The 21,947-nt window shown below is 43.5% G+C and overlaps 1 protein-coding gene across 7 annotated transcripts in view; it reads right to left on the reverse strand.

Annotated features, from left to right (window-relative positions):
* NTN1 (netrin 1) overlaps positions 1-21,947 on the reverse strand; it is a 475,394-nt gene that overhangs the window by 137,476 nt on the left and 315,971 nt on the right. For 4 of the 7 annotated variants that reach the window (XM_063961056.1, XM_063961055.1, XM_063961054.1 and 1 more), the window contains one exon: positions 15,397-16,466. In XM_063961056.1, the coding sequence (XP_063817126.1) occupies positions 15,397-16,414 (1,018 nt within the window). In that variant the 5' untranslated portion in view covers positions 16,415-16,466. Of the gene's footprint in view, positions 1-15,396; positions 16,467-16,769; positions 17,154-21,947 lie in introns of those variants that run through there. The other 3 variants (XM_063961057.1, XM_063961051.1, XM_063961052.1) reach the window with 3 other exon arrangements.

The following is a 21,947-nucleotide window of genomic DNA, read 5'->3' on the forward strand; positions in this document are numbered from 1 at the left end:
TAATTTATAAGGGGCATTTTTGTGTGGAGGACATAAAATGGTGTCAGTGGCATAACTGTGTGTGGCATAATATGTAATAGGCATTACGATGTGTCGTATAATAAGTAAATCATTACGGTGTGTGGCATAATGTGTAAGGGGCATTACGATGTGTGCCATAATGTGTAATAAGCATTATGGTGTGTGGTATAATGTGTAATAAGCATTACTGTGTGTGGCATAATGTGTAAGGGGCATTACGGTGTATGGCATAATGTGGCCATGCACCTATTGTCATGTAGCCACTTCCCTAGTTTTGTGTGACTTCCCCCCTCTTGACACGTGACCACGGCTATTTTTTACTGTCCGTACAACTAAGAAAAAATTTCCACTTGCAGCACTGTGCATGCCGATGGTGAGAATGTAGACCGTTATATACAGTGGTGCCGAAAGGGGAAGCGGGGCCCAGGTCCGCTATCCCCCCCAGTATACCTGTGCTGTGGCCGGCGGCACCATCTTCCTGGTGATCTCTTCGGGAAGATGGTGCCGCACATAGAAAGCAAAGACTCTGGCACTGAACCAGAGTCTTTGCACTCTAGTGGCCAGCGTCATTTTGACAAATATCACAAGGAAGATGGCGATGGGAGGAGGGACCAACTTCCTGTTCAAGTAAGGTAGGAAGCGGGTGCCTTTCCCTGCTGGCGATGTTATTAAAATGTATAAAATGTAAAATGTGTAAATACTCCCTGCAGCAACATGACGGGTGCAAGTTTTGGCATCATGTTGTTAATCCCCCACTGTCTATGTAGGGGGGAGCGGCAGCATCAGCGAGGCCTGACACAACTAAAGGTTAGTTTTTAAAGGGGCAATATGAGAGCTATATTGTGAGCAGTGAGTGTTCAGGCCAATGAGCAAAATTAGGGTCTCCTGTGCCTACTGTGTGTCCTTTTCAACCGCTTGACTTGGCTATCCCTCCATTACTATTATAGCACAATCCTGCTGTCATCTTCATTCCTGCCATCATACCACCCAGCAGAATTTTGCTCTTGTATTTTGAGAGAATTAAATTACTTCAATAAGGCTGAAAGAGATAAGTGAATTATGGAATGAAGAGAAAAACAATAGAGCTATATGTGTGGAGCTCAGCTTACTTACAAGTACAGTACAAGACCTTTCTCCTTTTACCACTAGATTATAATATATCTCACAAACAGAACGCACCTCGTTGATTGTTATCACATTGCATTTATTTGTGTAGCTTATATGTCCGTTTTATTTATGCGTAATATTATGGAACACTATAGTGCCTCATAAATCAACAATGACAATCTGTTAATGTTTCTATCATGCAAATACAAAGTGAACAGAAAGTTAGGGTTAACTATTATCCATTGACACTCACAGTCACATAAAAAGAAAATAAAGCTCCTTTAGTAAATGCTCAGAATTATCTGTACAATATTGTATTTTATAGTTCTGTAATGTGACAACAAAATCTTTGTGCCATGTCCCATAATGCCATACCATTTCATTGTAGCAAAGGGCAGAAAGATGGGGCTGTGTGATGACTAAACTGCCCAGTGTGTAAGTGAATCTTTGCAGTGACGGGGAAACCTACCTCTGATGTGTGTGGGGGTGACATCTGTAGAGAATATCTCCAAGGCCCAACATGTGAAATTACATCCTGATGAAGGTCAGAAAACTTTCCAGTTACAGTATATTACAGTTCATCAGCTCACCTACCCTGCCCCTCTTTCAGTCACTAGCTGCAAAACCATCTACTGTATCTGATATACTGTGGCTTAGGGGGTCATTCCGACCCGATCGCACGCTGCAGTTGTTCGCAGTGCAGTGATCGGGTCGGAACTGCGCATGCCAGACGGTCGAAGGCTGACGTTACCTAGCAAGCGCCTCTGCCTGATTGACAGGCAGAGGCTTTCGCTGGGCGGGAGGGGGCGGCAGTCTGGCCAACGCAGGCGTCGCTGGACCGTGCGGGTGTGGGGGGGGAGGGGCGTTCCGCAGCAGCTGAGTGACGTCACATGCAGCTGCTGAGACCCGGGGCAGCGATGAGTAACTCCCGGCCAGCCGCAGGAGCTGCACTGACCGGGAGTTACTCTTCAAGTACAAAAGCATCGCCGCTGTGCGATGCTTTTATACTTGTGCGGGGGGCCGGACTGACATGCGGGGCAGACTAACCCTGTGCTGGGCGTCCCCCCGCATGTCTGGGAAGATGATTGTAGCTGTGCTAAATTTAGCACAACTACGATCAACTCGGAATGACCCCCTTAATTCAGAGATGTACGCTCGCAAACCCAATGGTTTATGTATGTCTCTGATGGTGTGAGATCTGCGCATGATTGCCTGTAGTGCTCACTAAGGAGCACAATGAATGACATGCGGTAGCATGTGGTTGTGGTGACAGGGAGGTGACAGGCAGTGTTTGCACATTTGGACGCAGTAGTGGATTACAAAAGCATCCAGGGGCGTCTTTCTGATCAAGACGTCTCTTGCTGCTTTCACATATTTAGCACAGCTGCTGCGTACAAAGACTCTGCAGCAGTGCTACTGCATCCATCTCTGAGGGGCAGATTTATTAAGCTCGGTGAAGTGATAAAGTGGAAGGTGATAAAGGACCAGCCAATCAGATCCTAACTTCCAAGTTACAGGCTACGTTTCAAAAATTACAGGAGCTGACTGGCTGGTGCGTTATCACCTTCCAATTTATCACTTCACCAAGCTTAATAAATCTGCCCCTGTGTTTGCCCAAACTACACTTTAACCACAGCTCATCCGCCTAAACAGGTAATAAGGTACTGCAATCTCTGCATCAAGTTCAGAGGGAGAAAACATCCTGGATCCACATACTGTATAATAAGCATATAATAATATAAATTCACTGTAAACTGTTGTCATACTAAGTGACATCACATGATGTGCCAGGTCCTGTTTGCTTAGAATATAAAGACAGAGATAATGAGGAAAGTGCATGAGGTGATTCTTGTCCTATACCACACATACACATACCTCCCAACTATCCCAATTTTCGCGGGACAGTCCCATTTTTTGGGGACTGTGCCGCTGTCCCACCCGCGGGCAGCAGTGTCAGTGTCCCGAGGTGGGTTGGGGTGGGGTGGGGGGGAGTTGGGAGGCTCCGTCACTCGCTGCACAGAGTCTATTTGCGGATACAAGAGGGACAGGGGGCATTCCAGCAGCTCGCAGAGCGCTGCCAATGCTCCCATAGTGATGGGAAATGGGGGCATGGCTTGCGATAGTGGCTTTACTACGAGACCATGCCCCTTTTTGTAAGAGACCACACACCCTTTCCCCACAGAAGTCCCTCCTTCTACCTCCCAAAAGTAGGGAGGTATGTATACATATCAAACATTATTCTAGTATATCCTTTACATTACAGTTCAGTGTGGTGACAGAACACGTGTCATGTGAAGAGCAGAGACATTCCTTTCATGAGGAAATGAGAGAACATAACCACAGCTAACATTGGGGTCTATTTACTAAGCCTTGGATAGAGATAAAGTGGACGGAAATAAAGTACCAACCAATCATTGTCTAACTGCCATGTCACAAGCTGGGTTTGAAAAATGACAGGAGCTGTTACTTTATCTCTATCCACTTTATATCCATCCAACGCTTAGTAAATAGACCCCATTATGCCAGAAGATGGCTTCCGCTAACCTTCACTTGACGAGCTCGGCAATACCCGAATGTAAATGAATCTCGGTGACACAAGGCACCACTCATCCTGCAATGTATCTATCTATCTATCTATCTATCTATCTATCTATCTATCTATCTATCTATCTATCTATCTATCTATCTACCATGGCTTATACTACCTTTTATAATCATATTTGCATTTATTTTATCTACCTTGTATGTCCCTGTTTTATGTATGCTTTGCATTGCCCAAAGTCCCAGGCTGTGGAGCACTATGGCACCATACCAATTACTGACTATAATAATAATAATAATAATAATAATAATAAAAAATAACAACAACAACATAAGGCCTGATTCAGATTTGTAAGTAAAGCAAGAAATAGTAGGTAACTTTGTGTCTGGAACAAACCATGATGCCATGCAAGGGGAGCACATACATTTATATATTTTCTGTAAATACTGGCTGCTTTTGCATGTAACCCACAAATGTTAGCTTTACACTGCAATATAGATTTCAGTTTGAACGTACCCCACCTAAATCTAAAGGCCCATACACACTAAAGGATTTTTTCCAGCAGTTTGATCGATAACAATTGTTTCGAACGATCTATCGTTGAAATCATAAAGTGTGTACACAGCGAACGATGAATGACGCCTGCACCCGCGCTCGTTTTAAGTCGGTCTTCAGTTGTCCATGCATGCAACTCAATCCCAGCAGAGCAGATCGTTCATCTTTCAGATCGTTTGTAAAATCGCTCAGTGTGTACACTCAACATCGTTTGTCAAGGAGTTCAAGGGAAATCGATCATCTTCCAAATTGCTCATCTTTCACATCTTTCAAGTCTTTTAGTGTGTATGGGCCTTAACTCTCTCTTCATGTATATCATCTGCCTCACCTGCAGTGTAACATGGTGAAGCCTAGTTGCTTGCTTTTTTGCTTTGCTTGCAAATCAGAATCAGGCCCATAGTTAGAGTAGACAAATTTCTAACCCTTCTTATACATATTTCAAAACATGTACCTTCTGCCAAGACACCATGACTCAACGGATCCATAGCTCACTCTGCATTTCTATTAAGCGCCGCACACTGCTCTGTTCTCATAGGAAATCCACCAAAAGGTCTAAATAAGCTTTCAGGGCCTAATAAAGAGATGGATGCAATGTCGATGTTGTACGCTGTCGAGTGTTTTCTTGCCACTGTGCAATTGTATAAGTTGCACTGGACATGTGCATAGGTTGCATTATGCATGTGTATAACTTGCTCTGTGCATACATATACCGTAGGCTGCACTGTGCATGTGTATAACTTGCTCTGTGCATACGTATACCGTAGGCTGCACTGTGCATGTGTATAGGTTGCACTATGCATGTGTATACAGGTGGTCTTCAGTATGTCGCCACCGGGATCCCGACCGCTGGCATGACGACACATATTCTCCCCCTTGGGGGTCCACGACCCCCCTGGAGGGAGAACAAATAGCGTGGCGCAACACCGTGCCCGCAGCGTGGCGTGCGCTGCGAGCCCGCAAGGGGCTCATTAGCGCTCGCCCAGCTGTCGGCATGCCGGCGATCGGGATCCCAGCGCCGGTATGCTGGCCCCCGGGATCCCGGCCGCCGGCCACTCATACTACACCCGTGTATACTGTAGGTTGCACTGTGCATGTGTATAGGTTGCACTATGCATGTGTATACTGTAGGTTGCACTGTGCATGTGTATAAGCTGCACTGGATATGTGTATAGTGTAGGTTATGAGTCTTCAACCTGTGACCATCCAGCTGCTGTGGTACTACACATCCCAGCATGCCCTGCCTCAGTTTTAGCATACCTTAATAGAAAAACTGTGGCAGGGCATGCTGGGATGTGTAGTTTCACAGCAGCTGGTGGACCACAGGTTGAAGACCCATGCTGTAGGTTGTGCATGTGTATAGGTTGCATTGTGCATGTGTACAGGTTGCACCATACTTGCCTACTCTCCCGGAATGGCCGGGAGGCTCCCGAAAATCGGGTCACCCTCCCGGCCCCCCGGGAAAGCAGGCAAGTCTCCCGATTTCTGTGCTTCCCCCTGCCCGGTCGCCCACTTAATGAGTAAAGTGTGCGGTCTGGGCAGTCGATGATGTGATTCTTGTTGAATTGCTTCATCATAGTCACGCCCCCTGCAGTATAATGCCGGTAATAGCGGCATTATACAGCAGGGAAGGTGCTTAAATGATGCAACCCATTAGCCCAGCCCCCATTCCACCTCTGCGCCGCCCCCTCTGTTCGTCACTACCCTTCCCCGCCCCATGCTGATCTGACCTGGCTGCTCTCTCCCGGAGAGCAGCCAAAAAGTCAGTGAGTATGGGTTGAACTGTGCAAGTGTATAAGTTGCACTTTGCATGTGTGTACTGTAGGTTGCACTGTGCATGTGTATAGGTTGCACTGTGAACATGTATAAGTTGCACTGTGCACATGTATAAGTTGCACTTTGCATGTGTGTACTGTAGGATGTACTGGGCATGTGTATAAGTTGCACTGTGCATGTGCATGTGTATACTGTCGGTTGCACTGTGCATGTTTATACAGTAGGTTGCACAGTGCAAGTGTATATGTTGCACTGGGCATGTGTGTACTGTAGGTTGCACTGTGCATATGTATAGGTTGCACTGTGCAAGTGTATACTACGGGTTGCACTGTCCATGTGTATAAATTACACTGTGCATGTGTATAGGTTGCACTTTGCATGTGTATACTGTAGATTGCACTGGGCATGTGTATAAGTTGCAGTTAGCATGTGTATACTGTAGATTGCACTGTGCATGTGTATAGGTTGCAGTTAGCATGTGTATACTGTAGATTGCACTGGGCATGTGTATAAGTTGCAGTTAGCATGTGTATACTGTAGGTTGCACTGTGCATGTGTATAGGTTGCAGTTAGCATGTGTATATTGTAGATTGCACTGGGCATGTGTATAAGTTGCAGTTAGCATGTGTATACTGTAGATTGCACTGTGCATGTGTATAAGTTGCAGTTAGCATGTGTATACTGTAGATTGCACTGGGCATGTGTATAAGTTGCAGTTAGCATGTGTATACTGTAGATTGCACTGTGCATGTGTATAAGTTGCAGTTAGCATGTGTATACTGTAGATTGCACTGGGCATGTGTATAAGTTGCAGTTAGCATGTGTATACTGTAGGTTGCACTGTGCATGTGTATAGGTTGCACTTTGCATTTGTATAAGTTGCAGTCGGCATGTGTATAGGGTGTACTGGGCATGTGTATAAGTTGCAGTTAGCATGTGTATACTGTAGGTTGCACTGTGCATGTGTATAGGTTGCACTTTGCATTTGTATAAGTTGCAGTCGGCATGTGTATAGGGTGTACTGGGCATGTGTGTAGGTTGCACTGTGCAAGTGTATATGTTGCACTTTGCATGTGTATACTGTAAGTTGCACTGGGCATGTGTATAAGTTGCATTGGGCATGTGTATAGGTTGCACTGTGCATGTATATAGGTTGCAGTGGGCATGTGTATAGGGTGTACTGGGCATGTGTATAAGTTGCACTGTGCATGTATGTAGGTTGCAGTGGGCATGTGTATAGGGTGTACTGGGCATGTGTATAAGTTGCATTGGGCATGTGTATAGGTTGCACTGTGCAAGTATATAGGTTGCAGTGGGCATGTGTATAGGGTGTACTGGGCATGTGTATAAGTTGCATTGGGCATGTGTATAGGTTGCACTGTGCATGTATATAGGTTGCAGTGGGCATGTGTATAGGGTGTACTGGGCATGTGTATAAGTTGCATTGGGCATGTGTATAGGTTGCACTGTGCAAGTATATAGGTTGCAGTGGGCATGTGTATAGGGTGTACTGGGCATGTGTATAAGTTGCATTGGGCATGTGTATAGGTTGCACTGTGCATGTATATAGGTTGCAGTGGGCATGTGTATAGGGTGTACTGGGCATGTGTATAGGTTGCACTGTGCATGTATATAGGTTGCAGTGGGCATGTGTATAGGGTGTACTGGGCATGTGTATAAGTTGCATTGGGCATGTGTATAGGTTGCACTGTGCAAGTATATAGGTTGCAGTGGGCATGTGTATAGGGTGTACTGGGCATGTGTATAAGTTGCATTGGGCATGTGTATAGGTTGCACTGTGCATGTATATAGGTTGCAGTGGGCATGTGTATAGGGTGTACTGGGCATGTGTATAAGTTGCATTGGGCATGTGTACAGGTTGCACTGTGCATGTATATAGGTTGCAGTGGGCATGTGTATAGGGTGTACTGGGCATGTGTATAAGTTGCATTGGGCATGTGTATAGGTTGCACTGTGCATGTGTATAGGGTGTACTGGGCATGTGTATAGGGTGTACTGGGCATGTGTATAGCAAACATACATTTTTTTTTCTCCTCTCCAGGAGAAGCCCAGAGAGGAGACGCACCAGGTCACTTCGGGGTACTGGACCGGACTGTCATGATATCAGGCCCCGCCCCCAAGACAGGGAAATGCCTACGATTCGCAGGTCCACTGGTAGGGGTGGGGCTAAATTACATAATTTACTTTTTAGCCCCACCCCTCCACACTGTCTGTATTTTATCTGCCTTTATCCTCATATTACCCGCTTCACTTGGAAGCAGGCGGGATACGGGAGAGCCACATACCCTTCTGGGGCTGCTGGTGACTACCCTAAAAATCGTGACTCTCCTGCAGCTTCCGGGAGGGTAGGCAAATATGGTGTATAGGTTACACTATGTACGTGTATAGGTTGCATTGGGCATGTCATGTGTATAAGTTCAACTGGACATGTGTATAGGTTGCACAGGGCATGCGTATAGGTCGCACTGCGTATGTGTTGCAATGGTCTTGCGACGGTCACAGTGAGGATTTATGCGCAAAGTGAGTGACAGTCAGGAAGAATTTGTATGAGGTAACAGGGGAGTGGTAATTCAAATGTATTATTATTTATTACACATGTTCCGCAGCACTTTTATAGAGAGAATAATTGGGCAGTCCCTGCCCCAGTGGAGCTTACAATCTATATTCCCTACCACATGTACACGCACACACATTCATGCTAGGGTTAATTTTGTTGGGAGTCAGTTAACCTACCAGTATATTTTTGGATTGTGGGAGGAAACCGGAATACCCAGATGAAACCTATGCAAGTACGGGGAGAATATACAAACTCCACACAGTTAGGGCCATGGTCGGAATCGAACCTATGACCTTAGTGCCGTAAGGCAGTAATACTAACCATTACACCATCCATACTGCATGTGTTTTGCACCTTTTTCGAGAGGTGTCATAGTTTGCGACAGCTATCCCATACGAAGTTACAGTGGCTCCGGTGTCTTACTTCCAGTGGCAATGCTGCGGAACCATAGGGTTACTCTGAAGGTTGCCTATCGATCGCTGTGTGTCTTCCTATACAAGCGGTGAATCTGAGCCGCCTCCAGTGGGCGTGTCAGTACAAATCCCGGTGGCTGCAACATTTGCATAAGTTTGCACAGCTGCTGCAATAGCATGTGTGTAGATCTCTGAATCAGGTCGTCAGTTCATAAAAAGAATCAGTTTTCTAGTGACATGCCTTTATCTATTGGTTACTGGTGCTGGCACTCACAGTACTGTCTTTGTATCATGTAGGATGATTCCTAGCCACAGCTGCTTGCATTTAACATCCATCCGGTGTTTGAAGTCAGAAATTTGCATGCACCTAAAATATTCCGATAAATCTTTTACAAGATAGATGGATCCCAATCTGGGAATATGAGATACATTGACCAGGCTAAAATACATGAGATGTCTGTGTTGCACACGTATGACAGTATCACAGATGAAGCCCACCCACATGAACAATGTAATAGAGCCTCACCAATACATACTAACAATGCAGACAAACATAATATGCAACATGCTGAGATTTGTCAGCCTCCTCTGGACGGCTGTCACCCCCTGAGCTGTGGCCTGCGCTTGTCTATGATTTACGGCTTGCAGGTACTTCCAGCCTGTGAGAGATCTCACACTAGACGTCTTCCTAGAACTCATTTCAGCAGAGGTATGTTTGGCTCCTCAAATTTGATGGCTTGCTGCCAGAAAATTTGGAGCTGTTTAGAACTGATCGGCCGCTGTGTCAGCTCCAGGGATTTGGGCTGAATTAACTCCTTTATAGACAAATCACATGCCTACCCAACAATACAATCCACCTCTAGATTTATATGCCCTCAAATGCTGGTTCTTCATTTAATAATGGCTATAGCAGCATTATGAATGTACCCAATCTGGAGTGTACCTATCTGGAGATTACATTTCGATGATTAACTGCACAGCATATTGTGAAGACTCAATGGACACTGTAGATTATAAAGATATTATGAGGTACAATGACACAGGTCAATGCCTTCTGTGCAGAGCAAGAGATTGAGCATGTGGTTAGAACAAATGATTGCCAGATGTGTGACCTTATGCCAGATCATGCCTAACTGTGCCACGTTTGCTATAACCATATGTCAACTGATGCTTTCACTGTGTTTATCTCTTATAAGAGTGGCTATGATATTATCTCATAAAACTGCAAACTGGCAATAGTCATTCGTTACAACCACCCACTCTAACTATTATATATGCAAATTATCCACAGTGCTAAATGAATGCCACCAAAACTCCAGAGATATGTTCAAAGACCTCAAATGTGGCACTTGGTTCCTGTATTGGAAGGGGATTCTGTATTCCCAATGTCCTACTAAAAGAGTGTTATCTCCCCAATGTCTGACTATACTGCACCAGTTCACATAAACAAGACACATCCTGAAGGAATTATCCACCGACCACTTTGACTTTTTGGTTTGCACATGCCTGCAACTCTTACTAAACACTCAGCTTTATATTTTGGTATTCCTTCTGTGTTTTTAAGCTAAGCCTTTTTGTTTATTTCCATTGGCCTTGTATAAGACACACATCAACTATGCCCCGTGCATTGGATACAGTTGTAGCAAATCTGTCTCATAACCAAGGTGATAAAGAAAAAAAACAAAACAAAACAAAAAAAACATCAGTAAATGTTTAGAAAAAATGAAGACAGCCAAAGCACAGCATTTATAAGGAGTGTCATTTATGTGCAATCCAATAAAGACACCTGAAGATGGAAATCCCCTTACAATCCATGATCATCTGGTCACTGGTGAGCAGACATCAAAATGATAAACAAAATAACCTTACTGCACGGGATATGAAGTCAGAGGAGCGACCCCATGTTCTCATGTTTTACTACAGGGAGATGGCCATAAAGTTCTTCCCAGAATGTTTACAAGCAGTAACATAGCTAATTTTTCTTCACATCATGGCATCACACTGCAGAGACTTTACTCTAACCTTACATGAGCTTGGAGCTCGAGCGCATCAAAGTACTGTAGTAACGGTCTATCTCACCTGCATACAGTGTGGAGATTTGCCAGAGTAGTCACGAGACTTTGGAAGAAGTGTGAGGAAAACTGTTCTAATAGGGAGCTTGCGTAGTTAGTATAGTGCAATGCATACTGAGTAGAGGAAGAATTTAAGACTATATTACTGATCCAAAGAGAATGAGGTTACATAAGGAGAAAAACGAAAGGAGCATTAAACTAGGGGCAAAAAAAAAAAATCCTTCATGGGAGGTAAAATACAGTAAGAACACTACCAGACCTGAAAGATACTTTGTGACAAAAATATACATAATACATGCTGGTGGCTATTCTCTTAAAAATCTGTCCACTAAGTGGCACTGTTCTGTAAGTGTCTATGGAGAATTCTTTATTTTGCCTGACCAGAGTAAGCATAATGGCAGTTGCCATTATTACAAACAAATACATATATAGTGAGAAATAAGGTTCTTTGAACACAGTTAATTCAGCAACCTTAAAGAAATTAAAATACACTAGCTTCTAAATGATTTCTACAGTACTATGAGGAGATCTATAAACCAGTAGTATAGAGCAGAGGTATGATACAGTAGAATATACCAGCCCACACCTACCACTGATCATGTACAAGAAAATTAATAACACCAAAACCGTACCCCTAAGTTTTTTTCTCTTTAAAGGATAACTTGATTGACAAAAGCAACTAATTTAAGGCCAGTTCAATCAAGTTGCAGCAATCAGCTACCAACCTTATATAGTACCTATAACATTGATCTGGGCACACTGATGTTGATTATTATGGTATGCTTTATAACATCATTGTAATGTTGACCTGAGTAAATAATAAAAAATAAATATATATATAGAAAAAACAACATATGTAGGCTGTTACCAGGAAAACACAACAAGGAGATGTTGGGAGGTGAGAGACGGCTAGCGATGACAAACAATCCAGGGTACACCAATGGTAGAACAGGTGTAAGTGGGGAGAAGGAGGTTGTTAATTAAAACAAAATCATATAGAAGGCGTACAGAAAGATAGTCAATTTTATGAATGTTCCCTGATGACGAATAAGTCTCAAAACGTAAAAAAAAAAAGTAATTGAAAATACATGGGCCAAATACAGAAAATGTAAAAAATATATCAGGAGGTCAAGTTGAGTGCTAAGGTTTATTTCACCAATGCAGACAGAGCGCTACAAGAATAATCTGTGGTCACAGTCTATGCTATAAAAAAATAAAAATAAATCAGTACTCATAGACATCAAATTTTATGTTTTGCAGTTCAAGAATTGGTGACACAGCTATAAACGCTTAACAATTTCATCTGAATTCTTAGAATAACCATTTACTATAAATATTTTATGGACAATGTAACATCTAACTGCCTGTGTGACAGCCGCAAAATACTTTCATAAACTTTTATGTACTGTACATTTACCCCATAATGGCATTGCAATAAATACAAACTGTGCTAAACTAAAAGCTATCATTTTTATTTGTTGATAGCACTTAATGTTACGTGTTATGTTTTTTATATACTTATGAATTTATCTGCTGGTGTTTTGACGCACTTTCTTCCATTATCATTTCCACACTGACTTTACAACAAAATGGTAATAAAACCCATCTGATTGTCATGCAGAGAATTTTACAATTGGACATTCCCCCTCCCCATCAAAGCTCTGAAAAGTTTTGGAGTTTCTGCAAAAAAAAAAAATGTCATCTGTAACAAGGACATGAGCTATATTAAGAAGCTATATTTGTTTGTAAGCTGAAAGTGGATATTACAAAGTAACAAGTGTAAAAAAAACAACAACAATAAAATGACTATTGTCAAATGGAGCTCATTGGCTACACCCAGACCTCTCTTTGTCACTAATACAATTAACTTTATAAAACTATGAAGTATTCACCTAGTGCACACAACACCGTGAATGTATGGGGGTAACGTTTTTCCCAGTTGAAACCATTTTAGATTTATTTTTACAGGGGTCTAGTCTTTGAACATGAATCTGTAGACATCTTGGGGCATTGTTTAACAACTAGAACTATTATTATCTATAGTTATATATAGAGTTTAAATAATTGAATGACAGAAACATCAGTGTTAATGAGCCATAATCATTTGGTAGAGAACTCATTACTAATATTGAATTAAAATATACACGTTATGCTCCTCTGATTTTTCATTAAGGAATATATTGAAAATGTATATAGCCACGAAAGTGGAAACTTTGAGAATAACAAAAAAAAAAGAAATGTCTACAAACATTTAAATGAATGAAATACATAACCCCAATAAATTCAAGTATCAAGTCAATCAGCTGAACATGTTAAACAATCTCTACAAGTGAAGACACAACATGCTTGTAACAGGAAAAGCAGAAAAACTGCGAGTATCTTTCACATACACATTATGTCCAACAATTGTAAAAACGTGGATTATGCAATTATTACAGATGATATGTTTGCTATTACAAAGCAAATAAGCCTTAGCCTGCAGCAATCTGCATCTTTATTATATACTAATCTATTAATAACTTTACAATCAAAGATAACTCATTGCATTAAATAGACATGTGGTTTGTATCATCCTCTTCTCTCATTACTAGTCTCTGCCAGCATTTGGGAGATTTTTTTTTAAGGTTAAATTAACTTGACAGGTCTGCAATCCATTATGTATTCATTATTTTCATATTTACATTAAAAAGTCAATATATTCGGAACTAAAGTTGATATATTTCCCTTTTTTTATGCTTTGACCAATTCTTCCCTTCAGACTTCACACCTCTTCCTATACAAGTGTCCGTTGTACTTTATGAATAATTCAGTACAAGATAAGCACATAAGCACATACAATTATTGTATAAGTTTTCACTAACGGATTTAAAATAGTATACTTGGGGTAATATTGGTGGCGTACACAATGGTCACTTTGAAATCTGACCTAGATGCGTGTTTTTCCACTGTCCCTTCTCAATACATACAGTACCTAACACAATTAGGCCATTAGTCTGTTATCCAGAGTGCTTGGACCTTATAGAGTTTTAGATAAGTATTTATTTGCTAGTAGCAACATGACTAACTATACTGAAATATATTTTATAAAATGATCCCTTTTCTCTTAATGATATTGTTTATGAGTGCTCCTCATAGTAACTGTAAAAGAAAACTCTGGAATACAATTGTAACCATTTGGTGTTTTTTTTTTTATTCTTGTCTGGGTTATAGATCATTCTGTTTAACCCATTTTGGCCCATATTGGTAGTTTTCTACACATTTTTCAAGATTTTTTGAGGGATGGCCAATATAATGAAAAACATCTTGAAGTGCTGGGTAGAAAACTACCCACCCGGGCCAAAATGGGGGGATTCCAGAATGAAGGTACAATAATCATCACTGAGTTACCAGGGGGACTCCCAGTTTTCATACTGGTACAGTGCATCACTAAACATGAATAATCAACTGTAAAGACTTTTCACTTATGTTCGTTTTGGAAATAGATATGTATCAGTGTAATGTATCTACAGTATACAAATATGCCCCTGAAACCTGACAAAAATTCTAAGTTTCCTTTCTGAATGTAGTGAAATTAAAGATTACGATAATGGGAAATAAGGTTTTCTAGAATAATAATGCTGTAGATAAAAGTAAAATTGTGCCAGGTTACATTTTATATGGATAATATACCTTAATAGGTAACACTTCAATTTGCTCCATGGGCTCATTCATTACTAAGCAAACTATGGAGGAATAATAGAAAAATAAAATACATTTTAACTATCCATGCAGAGTTTTAAAAGTGGGTTTGGGAGAAAATCAGAATCAGTAGGGCATAGGTAGGCATCATGCAAATTCAGCATGACTTAACTGGCCAACTGTTTCAGTGAGTTCCACATCAGAAAATGAAATAAGGAGTCACAAATTTATTCATAGAAAAAGGAACTTAATTTTTAATGAAAATTTCACATGATACTAACATGTTTCTTTGCCCTCCGGTAGCCCAAACAGATTAAAAGCAAATATGAGTTACTTGTCATTTGTTAAATTGCTCAGGGCTGTATTTGACACACCAGAGACAAACACACTGTAACTATTACTATACACCTTTTCTAAATCACGACCGACTGGATTGCCAAACATTCTGTAAAAGATAAAAATATTGGAACATAGATCGTCATATCCATTCATGTACCATAGTCTTCTGGAAAGGAAGAAGACAGAAGTGCATCACAGTTGTGAGTGTGTAGATAACACAGATTTGACACAACTATATGGACAATCTTTCTATTTCTTTTAAGACCAATCCTTTTGTCTACAAAACAACTGTGAGAATTGAAAGATGCACCTACTCACCCACACACTCATTGGCTTCTCTTGCTGTCGCTCGCTGCCAAGGTCTGTCATAGTGGAAAGGTTTACAGCGGTCACACTCGGGTCCAGCGGTGTTGTGCTTGCAGTCACACACTAGATTGTCATCTCTGTCCTTAACACACCTAGAGGCATGACCGTTGCACTTGCACCGACCCCCAACCTGAAGGTCGGAAACTGCATAAAAGTAAGAGTCTCTGGCCAATTCTGAGTCATCTTCATTTTCATCCCCAAAAGTATGGAGGCGGCTGAATACTACCTTGATGTCCGTGGCTGTCACCCAGTCCTGTAGGACTGGTGAGTTGTCAAAGTCATGAGCAGAAGGTCTACCATCCAAGGTGCTGAAGGCTATCAAACCACCAGAGAGAGGGTGCATGTCAGTGTGAGAGTCTGTGCAGATAGCCTCCTGCTCATTCTGTTTAGTGATTACTGCCTTGTTGGGTTTGTTGTACATCTTTCTACACTGGGTTGAGTAGAACTGAAATGGCACCCAAGACTTGCCATAGTCCATAGACTTGAAGATGGCCATTGATTCTGGTCTTGGAGAACAAAACTGGAGACTCACATAGGTCACCTCAAACTTTTTCCCTAGGGATAGGGTCAGGGTGACATTCTGAGGGTACTGAATATAGTTCTCGGACTGCCAGCAGGTGAGGTTGTGGGGGTTGTTGAGATCAGTTAAAAAGGATGGTGGATGAGCTCTTTTAGGGTCCGAGGCATTGCAGATGTGACAGTTCCTGAATCTATCTTCCCCTTTCACTGTCACCACACAATATCTAGCAGGGTTCTTTCCACAGCTACTGGATACTTTCACTTCTTTCCCAAAAGCTGAGTTGACAAAGTCAGGAATACACCTCCTTGGGTTCCTGTTCTCATCATAGCAGGGATCCGGTTGTGATGTTTGGATGGAAAACATATTCATCCCATATCCTCCTCTACCTTCTTGAGCAGTACAGGACAAGGAAACTAACACAAACAGCACAATCTGCCCTCTCAGCATCATCCTGGTTCCAGCTTAACCCTGCCTTGACCACAGATCCCTCCACAGGCTGCACCTGGCAAACGGAGGCAAACACAGAAAAATAATATAAAATTTTTAGTCACCTAAGAGTTACTAAAACAAATGGTAAAATAGCTGAAAATAGACTAGCAACTAAAAATCAAACAGAGATGACATCATTTTAGCAGAAAGGATCCAAAGGCATCCTGTAAACTGTATCTGGAAAAACAAGAGCGCTATAAAACAAATCTAAATGACAGCATAAAAGTATAGTCCAAAAACATAAAAAAATAAAAATATGCGAGTGCTGTAAAATGAGATTAAAAGTTACATGTTCTTCTAGAGTGAAATATCTCACCTACTGAAAGCATTCTGCAGTTTAAAGTAATTATAAAAAAAAATGCACTACCTTGAAACTTAAATAAGAAATAGTAGGCTAAAAAGGGTCTGAAACTTAAAAAAAAAAATTAGGATTAAAAACAAAAAATAGAAGTTTGGTGTCAGATCAATGCAAGCAGTGGAGCAAATATGAGCTGTGCTTTTGATGCTGGGAGGCTGATGTTAAGAGTAAGTGGTGAAGTAATCTGCAGTGTGAATCCTCACATCCTTCTGTATAGATGAGGAGTTTGGTGACTGTCTTCCCCTGTCTTGCTATAGAAAGTGAATGACGCTCTTAGACTGTTTGGCTTGAGGTCATCTCAAGGAGTGACACTGCATTAGGGGGAATTACAACGACACCCACTGGTAGAATATCACTGGGCAGGAGAGGCTGCAGGCAGCTGATTCACATGCAGAAGAGGTGGGGAGAGGAGGTGGGAGAGGGGGAAGCAGGAGTAATCAGCAGAGGGGCAGGGAGGCTTGCCCTGGCCCAGGGAAAGTGTGAGACAGAAGAGGACAAGCAGAGTGTCGCAGAGAAGGTGAGCACCAGAAAGAGGAAAGTATATTTGGGATAGCTGATGCCTTCTTCAGGCTGTGAGGGGGGAGTAACAAAGTGAGTGTGTGGAGAATGAAGCAAGGGAAGAGAATGAAGTAAAGGGTTACATGTGGTGATCTTAGGAGTGAGAAGTTTGAGACATATGAACACAAAATGTGGAAATTTTTAATTAAATAGAAAGTAGCCCTGAAATTGGAAAGAAAGATCTTTCAAGGAGCTTATAGAGTTCTGCATGAAGTGATGCTGTGTGAGAGAGACTCTACTGGAAAGGAGAGCCTTTATGAAAGAAATCAAGATATTAAAGACTGAGGCTGATCGTGGTGTCTAGGCAGTGTCTGTCCTGACGGCAGTGGGCACGGAGATGAGAGCCAGTCTGCGATGATAGACAGTACAACAATATGAAGAGGTGTTTGTTATTTGTGTAAAACGTGTGAAAGTACCTTAATGTATCTTCTTATAAAAGGCTGCTGCAGATTGTTTATGCTGCGAGGGACTGAAGGAATATCAGCAAATGTCTTGTCCTGTGAGTGACTGTAGTGATGTGAGTGTCCTGTGAGTGACTGCAAGAATGTAAGTGAGTGTCATGTGAGGGACTGCAGGGATGTGAGTATGTGTGTGTCCAGTGAGTAACTGCAGGGATGTGAGTATCCTGTGAGGGACTGCAGGAATATGGTGAGTGTCCTGTGAGCATCTGCAGGATTGAGAGGGTCCTGTGAGGGACTGCAGGTATGTGAGTGTCATGTGAAAGGACTGCAGGGATGTGAGTGAGTGTCCCGTGAGGGACTGCAGGGATGCGAGGGAGTGCCTGTGAGAGATTGCTGGGACATGAGTGTCCTGTGAGGGACTGTTGGGATGTGAGAGTGTGTACTGTGAGGGATTGTTGGGAAGAGTGAGTGTCCTGTGAGTAACTGCAGGGATGTCAGTGTCTGTTGAGGGTCTGGCAGGTTGTGAGTGTCCTGTGAGTGACTGCAGGGATGTGAGTGTCTGGTGAAGAACTGCAGGGATGTGAGTGTCTGGTGAAGAACTGCAGGGATGTGAGTGTCCGGTGAGGGTCTGCAGGGATGTGAGTGTCCTGTGAGGGACTGCAGGGATGTGAGTGTCCTGTGAGGGACTGCAGGGATGTAAGTGTCCGGTGAAGAACTGCAGGGATGTGAGTGTCCGGTGAGGGTCTGCAGGGATGTGAGTGTCCTGTGAGGGACTGCAGGGATGTGATTGTCCTGTGAGGGACTGCAGGGATGTGATTGTCCTGTGAGGGACTGCAGGGATGTGAGTGTCCTGTGAGGGACTGCAGGGATGTGATTGTCCTGTGAGGGACTGCAGGGATGTGATTGTCCTGTGAGGGACTGCAGGGATGTGAGTGTCCTGTGAGGGACTGCAGGGATGTAAGTGTCCGGTGAGGGACTGCAGGGATGTAAGTGTCCAGTGAGGGTCTGCAGGGATGTGAGTAAATGTCCAGTGAGGGTCTGCAGGGATGTTAGTAAATGTCCGGTGAGGGACTGCAGGGATGTTAGTAAATGTCCGGTGAGGGACTGCAGGGATGTGAGTAAATGTCCGGTGAGGGTCTGCAGGGATGTGAGTAAATGTCCAGTGAGGGTCTGCAGGGATGTGAGTAAATGTCCGGTGAGGGTCTGCAGGGATGTGAGTAAATGTCCGGTGAGGGTCTGCAGGGATGTGAGTAAATGTCCGGTGAGGGTCTGCAGGGATGTCAGTAAATGTCCGGTGAGGGTCTGCAGGGATGTGAGTAAATGTCCGGTGAGGGTCTGCAGGGATGTAAGTAAATGTCCAGTGAGGGTCTGCAGGGATGTGAGTAAATGTCCGGTGAGGGTCTGCAGGGATGTAAGTAAATGTCCGGTGAGGGTCTGCAGGGATGTGAGTGTCCTGTGGGGTGCTGCAGGGATGTAAGATTGTGTCTGTCCTGCAAGGGACTAAAGGAATGTGGAATTTTATACTGTGATGAACCACAGAGATGTGAGTGTCTTGACCTGTGAGTGGTTGTAGGGATGAGAGAGTTTCTTGCTTTGTGAGAGACTGCAGAGATATAACATATTGTGAGGGACAACAGTGATGTGAGTCTGCAAGGATGAGAAAAGAGTGACATTTCTATGATGAACTGCCGGGATGCAATATTGTCTATCTTTTGCGCTACTGTCATGTGAGGGACTGCGGGGACGTGAGTGTCCTGTGAGAAACTGGGAGGGCCCTAACCAATAAAATTATCAATCTATGCTATCGATGTTGTTAAAAAGTATAATGTGTAAATATTCCCAGCACCACAGATGTGTAAAACACACTTTAGTGCCTCCATTTCACATTAAAGTGCCCCCTACACTGGTGATGTAGCTATATGTAGGGGCCCCTGGACATCAACCCAGTGCCGTCCGGTTGTTAATCTGTCTGTGAGGTTCTGCAGAGCTTTGAGGCAACAGCTATTTAGAGACATGCTGCCTAAATATTGCACAGTGGCTGTGTTTGGAGAAAGTCTACGAGGGTACAAGTACTTGTCTAATAGAGGCTGAAGGGATAGAAGGTTGTATTCTCCCTGGTAGGCCAGGCGTACTGTACCTGTTATGAGGGATGTAATAGTGAACCTGTCTTGGGAGAGGCAATATAGGTGAAGTGTCAGAGGCAACAATGTAATGATGTAGTCCCCATAAAAGCTATAAATATACAAGACATTTAAGGTAACTTTCCGAACATGAAAGTATTTCAACAGTGTAAATGGTGAGTTTGCCTCTTTTTTTTTTCCAAACTATAATATGCCCAGTATTATGTAAAGCTCATGGAGTTTGCACATAAAAATGGCAGCTCTCACGGGTGCAAAATAAAACAAATTTTGATTGAAGCAGTTGGAAGATTGGCATGCTCCCAAATTCACTTACTTATGCATCCACAAACAAAATAATATATTATTCTGAGAGATGAGGTTACTTATTGGAGTAGCAAGAATAAGGTATACCAAGGGGCATTTCCTGTTTCACCCTTAAGTGTGTGTGTATGTGTGTGTGGGGGCGGAGGTGGGGGGGGGGGGGGGGCGGGGAATCATGCTAGGCAAAAGGGGCAGATTTTGCATCTTCCAAATGCACGTTATATGAGAAAGCACATTTCAACAAATGTCCTATAATCATTATTTACTTAATTAACTGTCCGCATGTGCTCTAACTCTCATAACTAAGGAATAGGTGAGGCTTAAATGCAGTTTTTTAATAATAAAAATCAAAACAAAAAACACAACAGTCACTGACTGAATAAACGAAGGGGGCGGGGGGGGGGGGGGGTGTCCTAAAGTGCTACAAGGCTGGACACTGAGGACAGTTTTACTTCTTACACCATATTTCCATCAACAACAAAAACTTGCACAGCACTTTTGCAAAACAGAGATGATGTGATGACTTCTGAGGTTTCAAGTATGAGAGATGCTACCAGTCTTTAAAAGTACTTACAGGCTCAGGTCTGGCCCGACCATTACGCAGAGTGTGCAGCTGCCACACTGTGGAGGGTGCCGCGGCTTCATTCTCTGTATACCCCCTGCTCCCAGGACACAACCGGCAACTCCGCTCTTAGGACAGCACTGGCAGAATGGACACTGGGCACTCCCCGCATCCAGGGCTGAGGAGCACCGTAGGAGGATCCATTGAGGTGAGGACTTAATAAAATGAATGGACTGGGCACCTACACCTGTAGAGTATGGTTTTAATGCTGATAAGGGGCACTGGGTCACCCACTATCTCCCTGTCACCCCTGCCTCAGTCACCCACTATCTCCCTGTCACCCCTGCCTCAGTCACCCACTGTATCCTTGTGACCTCTATCTCAGTCACCCACTATTTCCCTGTCACCCCTACCTCAGTCACCCCCTATCTCCCTATCACCCCTGCCTCAGTCACCCACTATCTCCTTGTGACCCCTACCTCAGTCACTCATCTCCCTGTCACCCCTGCCTCAGTCACCCACTATCTCCCTGTCACCCCTGCCTCAGTCACCCACTATCTCCCTGTCTCAGTCACCCACTATCTCGCTGTCTCCTGCCTCAGTCACCCATTATCTCCATGTCACCCCTGCCTCAGTCACCTACTATCTCCCTGTCTCAGTCACCCACTATCTCGCTGTCTCCTGCCTCAGTCACCCAGTATCTCCCTGTCACCCCTGCCTCAGTAGCTCCGTCACCCCTGCCTCAGTCACCCACTATCTCCATGTCACCCCTGCCTCAGTCACCTACTATCTCCTTGTGACCCCTACCTCATTCACCCACTATCTCCCTGTCACCCCTGCCTCAGTCACCCACTATCTCCCTGTCACCCCTGCCTCAGTCATCCACTATCTCCGTCACCCCTGCCTCAGTCACCCACTATCTCCCTGTCACCCCTGCCTCAGTCACCCACTATCTCCCTGTCTCCCCTGCCTCAGTTACCCACTATCTCTCTATCACCCTTGCCTCAGTCACCCACTATCTTCCTGTCCCCCCTGCCTCAGTCATTCACTATCTCCCTGTCTCAGTCACCCACTATCTCCCTGTCACCCCTGCCTCAGTAGCTCCCTGTCACCCCTGCCTCAGTCACCCACTATCTTCATGTCACCCCTGCCTCAGTCACCCACTATCTCCATG

The sequence above is a fragment of the Pseudophryne corroboree genome, chromosome 3 (assembly GCF_028390025.1).
Source record: "Pseudophryne corroboree isolate aPseCor3 chromosome 3, aPseCor3.hap2, whole genome shotgun sequence".
Lineage (NCBI taxonomy): Eukaryota > Metazoa > Chordata > Amphibia > Anura > Myobatrachidae > Pseudophryne > Pseudophryne corroboree.